Source organism: Drosophila mauritiana, chromosome 3R (genome assembly GCF_004382145.1).
Source record: "Drosophila mauritiana strain mau12 chromosome 3R, ASM438214v1, whole genome shotgun sequence".
In the NCBI taxonomy this organism is placed as follows: Eukaryota; Metazoa; Arthropoda; class Insecta; order Diptera; family Drosophilidae; genus Drosophila; species Drosophila mauritiana.
The window spans coordinates 26752408-26765443 of record NC_046670.1 but is presented as its reverse complement, the minus strand read 5'-3'; the positions used below and the strand labels follow the sequence as shown (position 1 = coordinate 26765443).

The window sequence follows — 13036 nt, the reverse complement described above, 5'->3', positions numbered from 1 at the left end:
CATAAAGAAGGCCAACGGGGATCGGGAACCGGGGGCCTCAATAAGCTACCTGTACGGGCAGACTTGCGGATGCGGTGAGCCGACCACCAACCACCCATAATTGAATCTTTGGGTCGCGCTCTGGCGCACATACAAGGCCAAATCCAGGCAACCAACCAGGAAGGATATCGAGCACACGCGGAGAAATAATCAATATACATAAATATAAATGTAGCGTCATCTGGGTGCAACAAATATAACATTATAAAACAATTTGACACCCAATGCTGAAGATTTTAAATAGCAATGTCATCTTATCGGTTGAATTCACATCTTTCACCTTTCGCCTTTGTTCCGTTTAATAAGAAAACTTGAAGTAGATAAGCTTTTGTTTCCGCTGTAGCAACACAGCCACGCAAATTAAACTTAACTCGAAAAATAGGAAGCGCTTTGGTTGAACGGTTTTGCAGACGACAGGTTAATTTTTACAAGTTCCTTCCAATTGCAAAGGCTTTGCTTTGGCTTCAATTATCTGGCTCTGATTAAAATGCATCCATGCTCTAGTTGGGAGTTTTAAGATAAAATGCTGGCTTGTGGGCGGCTTTAGCTTAAACCGACGGAATTGATGGGATTTTGCGGAATCGGACAGCGCAGAGAATAACTGAGTAAAAGCAAAGGAAAAAATATACACTAGTTCCAGCGAAAAATTACCTTTTAAATCAGCAATCATTAGGAAAAAAAGCACGTACTTTTTAATTTTTATTGCAAAAATTGTAACAAAAAATGTCTTTTTGGCATAAAATACACAGGATTCTAGGAATACTTTGGACTAATCCGAAACGTACGCACAGTTGCATATTTACTATCAATGCTGAATCCGACTAATTACCTTTAGGTAGTGGATCAGGTGCTCACCAATATTGGGCTTAATGAAGAAGATGCACTGCGATTGCCGCTGGATTCGGTCGTCCACATCCAGTTCGTGTAGCTGAAGCAGATCATTGAGTGAATCGTTGGCGATGCTTTGAAGTCGAGAGGCGTTCAGGAACTTCATGATGCGCTCATTGGTGTAATTGAGTTGCTGGAAACGCAGGAATGAATATTTATGATATAACTAATGGCCGAACGATTTGGTACTCACCCCTTCAAAGTCATCCCTTCTCTCGGATTTCAGACTCAAGTACAGTTTGGAGGGATCATCGCGGTCCGCCAACACTTCCACCTTGGAAACGGGACAGGCGAAGCCCAGGTCCTCGCTATCCGACTGCATGATGGCCAATACTGACGAGGTTAGGAACAGCAAGGCTGGGCGCAACTGCGTGCTAATCTGCAGCATGATCTCACTGAAGAACAGCATCTGACCGCGGCTCAACTCCTCGGGCAGATAGCTCCATATGCGATTGGAACTTCCATGCAGGGAGACGTTTCGCGTGAAACTGGGCTCAACCTGTTGGGGCATGGCATTAAAGCCCACCGTATGCAGGACACCCTGGCCCGTGAGGGCTAGCATTTCAGCTGCTCCGCTAATTGGTTTCGTTAGTGCCCCAACAATGCCCTTGGTGAGACCAGCGATAACACCAACGGAACTTCGTGCCTCCAGGGTGTGATGGGCCAATCCGCCAACAGCGCCAAGTAAACTAATGCCTAATCCAGTCAGACCTTGGGTCAGTCCATCGGCAAAGCCCTGTGGCCGAGCTCTACGCCTCGCCTCGGTAAGTTCGATGTGCTCAGCGTCCAGAGTCAGCCGGTCGAGATTCCGAGCCACTGAACCAGCCAGTTTGGTCACGGAATTCACGGTTCCCGCTGTCACATTTCGCAGCAGAGAGGCAGAACCTTGGGTCACTCCGACGAGGAAGCCCCACGGTCCGCGGAACAGACCCTGAACGGGCATGGACACAAAGTCTCGCAGCCCGGTGCTGAACGAGCGCGCCAGGCCACTGGGACTTCCCAGAATCTCCAGGGAACCAACGACCCAGCCAGCTCCAAAAATCGCTCCGCTGAGGTAGTGCAGTCCTAGAGATTGTCCAAATCGGAGGGGAACTGTAAGGATTTGCTGCCGTTCGTAGCGAGAAAAGGAAAGGGGAGAGTGATCTAGTGCTATATAGAGCCTCGAGGAAGTATGGACGGATAGCAATAGATTCAGGGGCTCTACCGTAAAACTATTAAGACGCAAGGGTTCCGATATGTACAATGATTGAGCCACAACTTGATCGGGCAGAAGGGTCATCCCGGCTCGCAGAAGAATTTGATCCTGCTCCACAGGGGGAGCATACACACAGTTGGACGGTTCACACTCTACCAGTGCTTCCAGCAGTTGATTCAGATAGGCATCTTCGATGTACACCCGGAAGGGTGGAATCTGACATCGCACATTCTGCAGTTGCATTTCATCTTGGTAGAAAATGAACGTGAACAGACAGACGGGAGTCCGTTGTGCCTGTTGCTTATATACATAGTCCAAATCGTAGACCTGTGGCAGACTACAATTCCGTCTGTACAGTTTTTCCGCGCAAAGCAGAACGGGAAAATCATACTTCCCACTGGAGTACAATTGGTTATCAACCTGAAGGTTTGGCAACTGCAATCGCAGTTCTCGCTGATCGTCGTCATCGTCGTAGATAAGCATGGAGTCATCAGCATAGATATTGCACACCTCCGTCTTCAGAAAGTCATTTTCTCGGTTGTCTGTCTGCAGGCTGAACACAAAGCTCTTGATGAAAATTTTGATCCTTGTCTGCGTTTTGCTTTCACAATCTTCGTTGAAATGGGCACACGTCACCATATTCGGTAAAGATACCCTTTTAGTGTCGTTCTCTTGCTCCAAGCTCTCATCTGGTCTCGGAGCAGCCTGCTCCTGCGATGGTATCAAAACATTCTCCGGTTTTGTCAAGCGTGATCGCAAGTCCTTAACCGAAAACTCAAGCTGCTGAGCTATATAGTAGATGTTCAGGCGTATAGCTCGATGCTTGTCGCAGACAACCACCTTCACGTCACCGTGCTGCGGCACATGCAGGAATTTCTGCCAAGATTTGTCGGTGCGAATGGGTTTTGACCAAGCAATCTTGTTCTTGGCACAAAGCTTATCTGAAAAATAAAAAAAAATGTTATAACCTATGCTAGATGGCATGCTAAACTCCAAACCTTTGTAAACTGCCAAGGATAAATTGCACATTGTGAATTCCACATCTGGAAAGTTAGCGTACATCTGCGGAGGGGTATAATAGCAATTGCTGTGAGGCAGGACCAACTGATTCCACTCGAAGTTCCTTCCCACAAACTCCGAGTTCGTGCAGCTCACATTGCTGTTCTCCGAAGCACTCGTCTGGGCCACAATAAACTTGACATTCGTGTGGTTGCTGATAACGATGGCAGGTGCCGTGTCCCGGAACACATTTAAGTAGTGGACATTATCCTTCTCTATCAGGGTGATCATCAATGGGATGGACTCGTGTCCCGCTTGCAAGCTGAAGCAGCGTCTGGTGAAGGGTATGGCCAAGGGAATAGGTATGGAGTACTCCAAACTACCACCAACACTAAAGCAAACGAAATAGACGAATGCTGTATCACAGTTACGCCTTATGGGCGCCTTATGGGCGTTAAGATCGTAGAAGACGTCCATTGCATTACCCAAGCTGCAAAGAATGAAAGTTAGCAACAAAAAACACGTATGATTGTAGTCCATACCAGTTCTTGGTTGATTCGGATGAAACAAGTCTGCGGGCCTTTTTGGAAATTGAATATCCCTCCACTTCTTCCCGCGTAGAGGTCTCCTTGTGGTCCATAGCTAGGGTTAGGGCATTCAGGACCACATCCGTAAAGTTAGTGAATACGAATTTTGATCGCAATTTGAACAAACGACGTCCGTCGTCTTCCTGCCTGTATTCCAGTATTAGGCGCAATACTTCATCCCTTTCTACTATAACTATATCCACGAATGAATTGTGCCGCAGATACAATGATCGCCCGGCGTTGCTGGACGATTTTTGTGTAAAATCTTCCAAACAGATAGGAGTTGAGGATTTCCACCCGTTGTCAAATCGGGCATCAATTGTGAAAGCACTTCTAATTTTTGGCATCATTTTCAAACAGTTTGCTTTAAGGTCAAGGCGCACCTGCTCTTGGATTAAAACAATGCTTACATACAAGCCCGTCCCATTGATGAACATGCCCCAGGCGGTCACGTCCAGTCCTTGGCAGCAGGAGAATTCCCTCGTCGCCTTAGTCTGGTACTTTACATCAAAGGCATTTTCAAAATCTAGCATGCGGCTAACGCGCAATTCTTCCGGATCGTTCAGTGGCCATTTGCGCTTCGATGACTTGCCAAGCTTATGGAGAGCATTTTCGATGGTCCACACTGCGGGATCATAATAAAAGAACTTGTGCCAGTCCATTGTCCTTAACATAAGCGAATATTCATCTTTTGAAGATTCTCCCAAAAAACCGCTGAAATGATAGTCAGTTTATTTACGATCGGACTAGGATGTTTCTCAAACTTACGCGAATTTGAAGCTAACGTTATGCTCCGTCGCGTGGGTTGTAGCAGTGGTCAGTGCCCAACTGCCGCCCATAGCTTCGATTGTGGATCTTTCGCCGGTGGTACTTTCAGTAGCACTGACCGCACAGCTGAGCATATTGCATATCTCAAAGATCGGCCATATGCAGATCAGAATCTTCTGCGGCTGAAAGTCCTCGGCGGCCTTATCCATTTTAATGTCCTCACGCAAGATTCGCACCCAAATGCTGATGAACTGCTGGGCATATTGCGTAGGAACCTTGACCAGCCAAGGCAAGTTGTTGTTGGTTTTTAATGGGATGTCGCCAGTGCGTCCTCTTCCAAGTCCGGCAGTCAGCTTGAGCCTATAGAATGGTAACATTTTTAGAGAATTAATAGGATTTAAAAAAAAGTCAGTTACCGCATGTTGATATCGGCGTTCCGATTGACATTCTGGTAGTAGGATGATCGTTCTTTGGACAGGAGGAGATGCTCCGGCGGGGTGCTTTCGTCGTAATTTATTTCCTCCTCGCGAAACTCAGTGACCAGATTGAAAGGAACCATGCTAATCAACTCTATTTGTCCCTTGACCAGAATATAAATCTGGGTGGTGGAGAGTTTGCCTAACTTGAGAGTAATGCAATACTCCCCGACCCGCAAATGATGAATTTTTTCTTCTTCCTCGAACTTAAGTGCTATGTGTACTGAATCGCTTGAATCCACCAGAAGAGTTTTGGGATTTGTGATGAAGAAGGTTAGTTCCTGGACGTGGGAGCAGCTTCGGAAGTGATACAGCTGCATTTCGCCAGGATTGACTGGGATTTTTTCGACAGTGTTCGTTTGCCCAAAGCTTATGGGTGTCTGTATCCGGTTAACTATAACCAACTTCGGCATGAAAGCGTGCCGCACATCCTTCTGCTGCAAAACTTCCTGCCAGTGGTATTTGGAACTCAACAATGTATGGATCACATGGGGTCCGCAGTTCAACCGAAGCTTATCCACTAGGAAACTAGCTTGCACCAGCGAGCGTGGAGAGTCGGAAAGCCTTACATAGCTTGAGAACTTCATTGGCTCTAGAACATCCAGCATGTTAAGGAATCCATAGTCCAAGCACTCAACTCGAACGCGCATTTCGGTCTGCAAACTAAAATCGTTTCTGGAATATATGCTCGAATGCATCTGTAGATCCTCCACGTGCACAGTAAGAAAGGTTTGCGTAATATTAGGGGTCTGCCTAAGGCGATACTTATTTAGTTGTTTCGGGAGTTCACCCGTGCTATCCGTCTGGTTCAAAAAGTTCAGTTCGATATCCTGGCAGCAGAGCAACAACTGCAGTTTTGGCACTTTTTCTGCCCTGAAAACGGTATCGATTCGCATGCAACCCACTAGAACTTTTGGATGCAATATGAAATCATTGTTTTCGTCCACTTTGAAGTCGGGCTGGAGGTACTCGATCTAATAATTATGGCAAACAATTAGGGGCTTAATTTATATAACTTAATATTAAAAGCTTACAGAGAGGTCTTCATCGTCACTTCCTTCAAAACATGTACCGTCCACAGATATCAACGATTGCAGTACTACAACCCTCCAAATGGTTGCACAGATCGGCCGATCTGGTGGGGTCAATTGCTTAGTAGAGGTCTCCGAGAGCATAAAATCGCAGTAATGCAGGAAAGCCTCATGCGTCTCACTAAAGTACTCCATGCGACATCTGATATGTATCGGTCTGCTTATCTTTTCGCATATAACCACATTAATAAGACAAATAAATATGCATTATCATATCATTAACTTACTGGCATAGGAACCGGATATATGTGTATGCTTGTCATCTGGCGCGGCTGCGGATATCGCCAGCAGATGATGCCATAGTTTTTTTTAATGATCTGCACCTGGTAGGGCATTGGCAGTACAGACTCGGAGTTCAGATACACGAACTGGAAGGCTCCAGCTCTAAAGTTCAAAATGCACTAATCAGTTAAATATAGTTAGTTAGTGTGTTGATAATCTCACCTCAGGTCATCCTGATAGAATTCCGCGTTCGATTTCAACGGCCGCTTAATCCGCTCTATCGATTCGTGTGAGGGAGTGTACTTAATCAGATCGCAGAGTGCGACATTTCTCACAGTGGCCAAAAGGGGACGTCTGCGCAGGAACTGCTGCCATTCCCGATCGGCGTGTTCGCGTATCCGGTTCACTCCTTGCTGTGCCTTTTGCAATTGCAATATGCTGAAAACACCCGCGTCGATGTGAAGGTAATTTAGCTTGAGTGTGGCATTGACCAATAGCTCCTCAGACCATGGCTCACTGACTAAATCCACGGACAAACGCATAAGCAAAGGGTGGAGCAGCATCTTTTCTCCGGACTGCACATAGAATGATCCTATGTTGGACCTTATAACCGCCTTCTGAGGGCGACTACTAAACTTGATGCGGGTGCTGACATCCAGCCAAACGAAGCTGCATTTATAGGTTCTCTCCTCATCGTAGAGCTTGGCAGTTATACGATCACATGACAAGTGAAACCTATCCGCGTTGTAGCAATTCATCTTCATCTGGCGGAGTTGGGATCCTTCGGGCACAGGACGCTGACTACGGACATTAAAGCAGGGAGTCTCGTGAAGAACAGTGTAGATACGTAAAACGTCACTTGCCAATTGTTTGATAGTGTTTTCGCAAATCCTTAAAAGGATGGGTTTCCGTAGCTCCACATCGACTTCCTTCTGATTGAGGCGGTCATATTCAGTTTTAATAGTAAGCAAAGGAGGTGGAATACCCGAGCTTCCCAGTTGTCCGGGTAATGTAGCAAATACCGACTCATTAAATCGCTCCGAATCCACTTTTCCTTCAGCTCCTGCCTTGACTACGCTTATGTTTACGTTAAAAATCGAGGCTCGTGTTACGGCTGCTTTGAAATTTTGGGTAGACATGAAACTGGGCTGAGATACAGTCAATAAAAAAAGGGGTTTCATGACAGGTCTTTCCAGTTCTTCTAACTCCAAAACGTCGTAGATCTTAAGAACGAATATGCCGGCCACAAAGGATACGCTACTGGGGTAACTCAGGACAAACGGGTGGTGTCCACTCCGATTAATCTCTTCCGCTGCAAGCGATCTTGAATATCCTTTCATCCGAGTGCCCATATGAATTCCAGAATCGCTTTGGCAGGAACCGTAGAAGTAGTCACTACTGCCTTTGGCGTCAGTAAAACTTGTGCTTGCATTCGTGTAACTTAACTTATCACTGACCAGCTTTTTAGATGATTTTGGGATCCAAGTATCCTTCCTATAAACGTTTGGATCTGCTGGAAAATATATCGAGTTGTCCACGCTGTTGTATTTGGAAATGTCTCCCAGCGTTTTGTGTGATCTCGCTTTTGGTAACTCTGCATTTTTAACACAGACCTGATCGATTATACAACCCAATCGCTGCGCGCGCACTATGATGCAGCTAATCAGACTGATTTGGTCAGTGTTCAAGGAAGCCACAAAATCGGTGGCGCAATTGTACTCCACACTCTGACCGCAAACCAAAAATCTGTTGTAGCTTATAGCCGGTGCGTAAATCATGATAAAATCAAAGTCTTTAAATATTTCCATATGATCCAGCTCGGTGGATTGGCTTTGGTTGTTCCACTCGAAGGCGGGATTGTCATGTTTGCTTGCCAAAGTCTTCTCTATGCGATACTCTTGAGTTTGCTTCCAGTTTCCGGTGGAAAGAGATACCCTTCGAACACTAAGCTCATACTGGCGGTCCTCCACCAGTGCTCCCGGAGTGTTGAGCATGTTTAGCTCTGCTGCTTTTTGGTAGATATCTGGGCGCACGAGCTGACGAACTAGAGGATTTTCGAGACTCGGAGTTAGTTGAATACTTTCAATCTGCAATTCATATATATACAATAAATATGCTAAGCTTTAACAATTATCGGCACACTTACCCTTAGCAGTAGGACACTGCAACTCTCTTTGCCTGTAGACAGAGGAAGATAAACATAGATTCCCTTGCTGTTTAAGTGCACCATTGGCAGATCTTGAACTGTGGTAATCTTGCTTGGAACTGGGGAACTCGGTGTGTTCGCTGGCTGTGCAGAGGCAGAACCTCCCAAAATTTCAAGGACCTCGCAAATTGGGTCCATAAACTCGGTAATTTGGTCCATGTTCAGCACCATTTCTATCGGTTGCACCTCGATGAGGACCTCAGAAATAGTGTGCTGCTTGTTGTGAGGGTTTCTTGCACCAATCTTTGCGTACAGATCCTCAAGGCTCACAGTGGTGATCACCACACTAATCAAGGGTAAGTTTGTGCTATCCCCCAGCATTTTGATATGCAAGTCGTCGATCTTTTCCCATTCCTCATCCTCTTCTTTCTCGTAGTAGTTAAGTCCGAAGTTTTCTATTTTGGTGGTAATTTTGTTGAAGTCACTATGCTTGTCGATATTTAGCAGCAAGTCCTCAAGAATCATAACGATTTTACTGTGTTTGATATCATTGGAGTTTTGCATTTCAAAGCTGATACGTGGAATTGTCCATTGACAAAATAGTATAACTGAGCTTTTGGGAGCTAAATGGGATAATAAAATTATAATGCATTTCCTAAACTAATGGGTATTCATTCTTACCACTTTTTACTTTCGGTGCTTCGAAGTTGGGGTCTAACTCCAGGAACTCCTTAATAACCGGATAGTTTTGCGCACTCCCAGTGTACACTTCCAGTCTGGGTTTCATTTTTGCTGTTTGCCACTTGGATGCAGGTTCGTCCAGGCACAGCGAGCCGTACATCTTAGAAATAATCAAGCAGTGTTCATGTAGCAATTTCACCTGAAAATGGGTTTACTTAAGCAAATTTAAATAGTTTTTAGGAAAGGTCCGCTTACCCGCTGGGCGAAAATGTTAATGGCCGACATATCCACATGCACATTTATAGAGCACGTGTTAGCACTCTTATCCTCTTTTCCTTTACTTCCGTCGACTTTATCAGATGGCTTGAAAGACAGAGCTAAGGTTATCGTGGTCCTGACTGGAGCTACAATCATCTCGGTCACATTAGCTCTGCGATAGTAAACGTAAAACTCGTTTAGGTCGAAGATCCAATTTAGTAGCTCAGTGTTACTCGCCACTGGAATAACTCCTCTGATGTTTCCTCGTTGGATGGCCTCGCAATTGCCCGATTTTACTTTCATGTGCGGCAGGCAAATGGAAGTATACTTCACATCGGTATCTCCAGGAGCTTTTCGCATCATTAATTCACATACGTCAATCTTAGCCTGAGCGATCTCTACCAGCACCACAATTTTTGTCAACCTCTTCACAAAATCGGTTGTATCGAAATTACTTGGTTGTGGCTTATTGGCTACTGGTATGGTCAAAGGTTCTGCCTCGGTGTGCCTCTCATCTCGCTCGGAACTTAGGTGAACTGTCTCCTCGGGTACCGAGATCTTTCGACTATTGTTTCTGCTGATTCGACGTGGTGGAAAATCATTAAAGGCCATCGCAGAGGCAGAAATCGTGGAGTAATTCGAAACCGATTGTGTAATTGGTGGCTCTGACTGGTTCACAGACTCCAAATCAGTTTCTACTTCTGAAACCAGATTTAATTACTTTTATAAATATTAGTTTTTTTATATAGAATCACGTACCCTTGTCTTTTGTTATTTTCCTCCCACTGTTATCCGAAAAATTGAGGAACTGCAGCAAATATATGTCCGTGGTGATGCGAAATGGTTCCAGCCAAAGGCACACCACTGTGCCTGGAATTTTTTCCTGCTCCGAATGGGCCTCCTCCAGGGGAAACTGACACTGCATCTCTAACCACTTGTTGTTTGCATTCTTTGAAGTGGACAACACCACATTGCGTATGTTCATTTTGGTATGGACGGCATCAGTGTGGACACCATGAAGTGACCCCACTGCAGCCAAATGTGTATGGTACTTGTGATAACTCAGGTTCAGTTTGGTGCCCACACTTTGCAGCTTGATCACATCCGAATTGACGTTGACATTGGCCACAATGTGGGCCAGATCACAAAGATCTTGGCCACTGAAACTCGAAATCAACGGCACCAAGCGCTTTGCGACGATTAGCTCCCGCTTTGAGAACTCTAAAGTTATGATCTCTGATTTTATTTCCGCAGTCTCTAAAGGCGCCTCGTTTTGACGCCAAAGATAAGGCGCCAACAAGCGGTTCCAGTTCACTTGAACGCGTGGAATGTTTAGAAGTTTGGCACGTCCATTATCTGGAGTTGTATTCATAATCATAAGCGCCAAGTTTTTTACGTTGAAGTGAAAACAGTTGTAGCAGGCATTAACCACGTCCCGAGGCTTATCCTCTAGATGAGTAATCAGTTGGACCAGGCGAACTGGATTCACTGGTCCACACATTGTGCCCTCAACTAGGGCGATCTTAAGCTGCAAATATGGTAGCAAAGATTGTCTGACTGTGGTCGTCAGTTGGTGTTGATTCATCGCGGAGGACTCATCTTGCTGCTGGCGGGGATACAACTGAACCACAATGTTACGCAACTCAATTTTGTAGTTACAGGTGGGCACCAATCCCATTAGATACTCCAGATCAGGTATAGTCATTTCAGAGTTCTTGTTTTCCGGCTCGGGGACACCGCGATCCTCATCCTTCATCGATTCTGAACGATATCCCGGGTAATCGTAAGGCCGAATTAAATCACTAATTACCTTTTTAACCTGCACGAACGACTGCGAAAAGTGGAAAGTGATTCCGGCGGACAATAGACGATACTGGATGCGAACTCCCAGATCTCTGAGCTGGCTCTCCGCCACGGGATGACTGCTGGGCTTCGGCACCCGGTGCTCGATGACGTCGAAGGCCAAAACAGGACTGCGAAACAGCATGTACTCATCCGTGTTCCTGGCCACGTAATCCGCGTAGTTGTAGCTGCACCAGGACCGATCGGCGAACATGTAGTTCTCGTCAAACAGACTCTTGTCGATAAAGGATCGCTCTTGCTGAAACTTTATATAACAAATATTAAGCAGTGAAGGCAATAAACAGTCTTAGGATCAACTCACTTCCTGGGTATTCACCAAGTTGCGATCCACGGGATCGTCGCTACGGTAAGCACCTAATGGCTCCATGCACATGCTAGAAAGGCCCGCCTTGACGTTGGCCCAGTCGCACTCCTTTAGAATTGTTCGCTCGTAATAAAGTCCACCCAAACTAATCCGCAATATGGGGGTGTATCGTATTCGCTTGATGCCACCCATGCTCTGGTCCGTAAAGTACTCTGAGTTTTTAAGCTGGAAGTTCAGCTCCTCTGCGTAGACTCCCAGATCGAAGGCGTGGCCAGTGGGAGTGTCACAGGACGAGGAAGGCTCCTCAGTATCGAAACTGGGCAGTAGGCTCCAGGCCCACCAAAAGACGCTTCTGCCTGCGGATTCATTCCCCTGCTGCGACTCGCTGCCCTCAGCTACCGCCTCCTGATCTTCTGGATTCTGGGGGTCCTCCTCAAACTCGGCTGGCTTAAGCTCGAGCAGCATTTTGACCAGCCTCATCACCATGGGGAACTGCAGAGATGACACGTTGATATCCAGCGACTTGGTGAAAACTCCAATGCGTGTCGTGCTTGTGGTGGACACCGTATTGGCGTTGTACTTGCGTAGAACCCGGCACTCCAGAGTACATCGGTAGAGAACCGGCTCCTGGCACACCTCTATCCTGCCGGCCGTGTTCCGCTTGTCCAAGCAGATGGTCAAATCCGAGACCTGGAGCAACTTGCGCATGACGACGGACACCGGATGTATGTCCACCATGGTGGGCTTCCAGTCCTCGCCGGCGGAGCTGAAGTTAAGGGTCTGCACATTCATAGAGACCACGATGTCGTCCTCCACGTACTTCAAAATGATGTTGTGGCACTGCAGGCTGATGTTGTTGATGATTTTGTTGACCACGCTGGAAGAGCTAGCCGGTCCGGGACTCTTCGTCTGGTCCGGCTGCTCCACGGACTCCCGCTTGGATTTCCTTCGCTGCTCCCGCTGAAAGGAAGCCCTGCGCTGCTTGCTCTCACTATCCGGCAACTTGGCCACGAATTCTATGGTATTGATGACGATCTTTACGGGCTCGGACATAAGCTTGGTCCACGGCACCAGGATGCTGAGTTCATGAATGTGGCCGGAAACCAGTTCCACTGGGAGGTTCAGCTCTTCCTCGAGCACCTCCAGGCGCAGGTCCAGATTCTGGAAGGTGACCTCGCCTTCCCACAGCGACACTTGGGCATCCTCGTCGCGGAAGTTCTTCACGTACTTGGCCACGTAGCTCAGCAGAATCGGAGTGATGTAGGACTCCAGTTTGAACATGGTGTGGCGACGCCGGAGGCTCAGGCCTCGATCCCAGCGCTGTTGACTGCTCACTTATATGGAACTCTCCATATACTGCGTTGCCGGCGGTTAACTTGAATTTACATGCAGTGGATTTTGCTACAATTCTGGGCCGAATATGTTTGAAAAAACAAACATAGCCATATAATTTTGGATTGTTTACGTTTCAGCCCCGGCAATCTGGCAATCGTTATCGGAAGGTGCGCATTGGCAATCG

At 46.6% G+C, this 13036-nt stretch overlaps 1 protein-coding gene across 2 annotated transcripts; it reads right to left on the bottom strand.

Moving 5' to 3' along the window:
• Window positions 1-725: 725 nt before the first annotated feature.
• On the bottom strand, window positions 726-13012 carry LOC117145190 (vacuolar protein sorting-associated protein 13B). Of its 2 annotated transcripts, XM_033310749.1 has the most exons (14): window positions 11515-13003; window positions 10110-11457; window positions 9348-10051; window positions 9093-9291; window positions 8412-9034; window positions 6488-8352; window positions 6271-6427; window positions 5987-6208; window positions 4893-5926; window positions 4477-4836; window positions 3664-4422; window positions 3121-3611; window positions 1121-3063; window positions 726-1060 (listed from the first exon to the last, which is right to left on the bottom strand). In XM_033310749.1, exons 1-14 carry the CDS (start codon window positions 12796-12798, stop codon window positions 845-847), a joined length of 11205 nt encoding a protein of 3734 aa, XP_033166640.1. In that variant the 5' UTR covers window positions 12799-13003; the 3' UTR covers window positions 726-844. The 2 variants fall into 2 exon arrangements, with proteins under 2 accessions (XP_033166640.1, XP_033166641.1); XM_033310750.1 differs by lacking the exons at window positions 726-1060; window positions 1121-3063; window positions 3121-3611; ... (6 more) ...; window positions 8412-9034; window positions 9093-9291 and having other exon boundaries at window positions 9438-9522; window positions 9588-10051; window positions 11515-13012.
• Between the last annotated feature and the right edge of the window lie 24 nt (window positions 13013-13036).

What these genes read in the sequence shown, in the direction of transcription:
- LOC117145190 (XM_033310749.1), bottom strand. Translation starts at nt 12,798, where the DNA reads ATGTTCAAACTGGAGTCCTACATCACTCCGATTCTGCTGAGCTACGTG. An exon ending in ATCCTTGGCAGTTTACAAAG is followed by an intron (nt 3,064 to 3,120) that starts GTTTGGAGTTTA and finishes TTTATTTTTCAG; the next exon opens with ATAAGCTTTGTGCCAAGAAC. An exon ending in GAAGGGATGACTTTGAAGGG is followed by an intron (nt 1,061 to 1,120) that starts GTGAGTACCAAA and finishes CTGCGTTTCCAG; the next exon opens with CAACTCAATTACACCAATGA.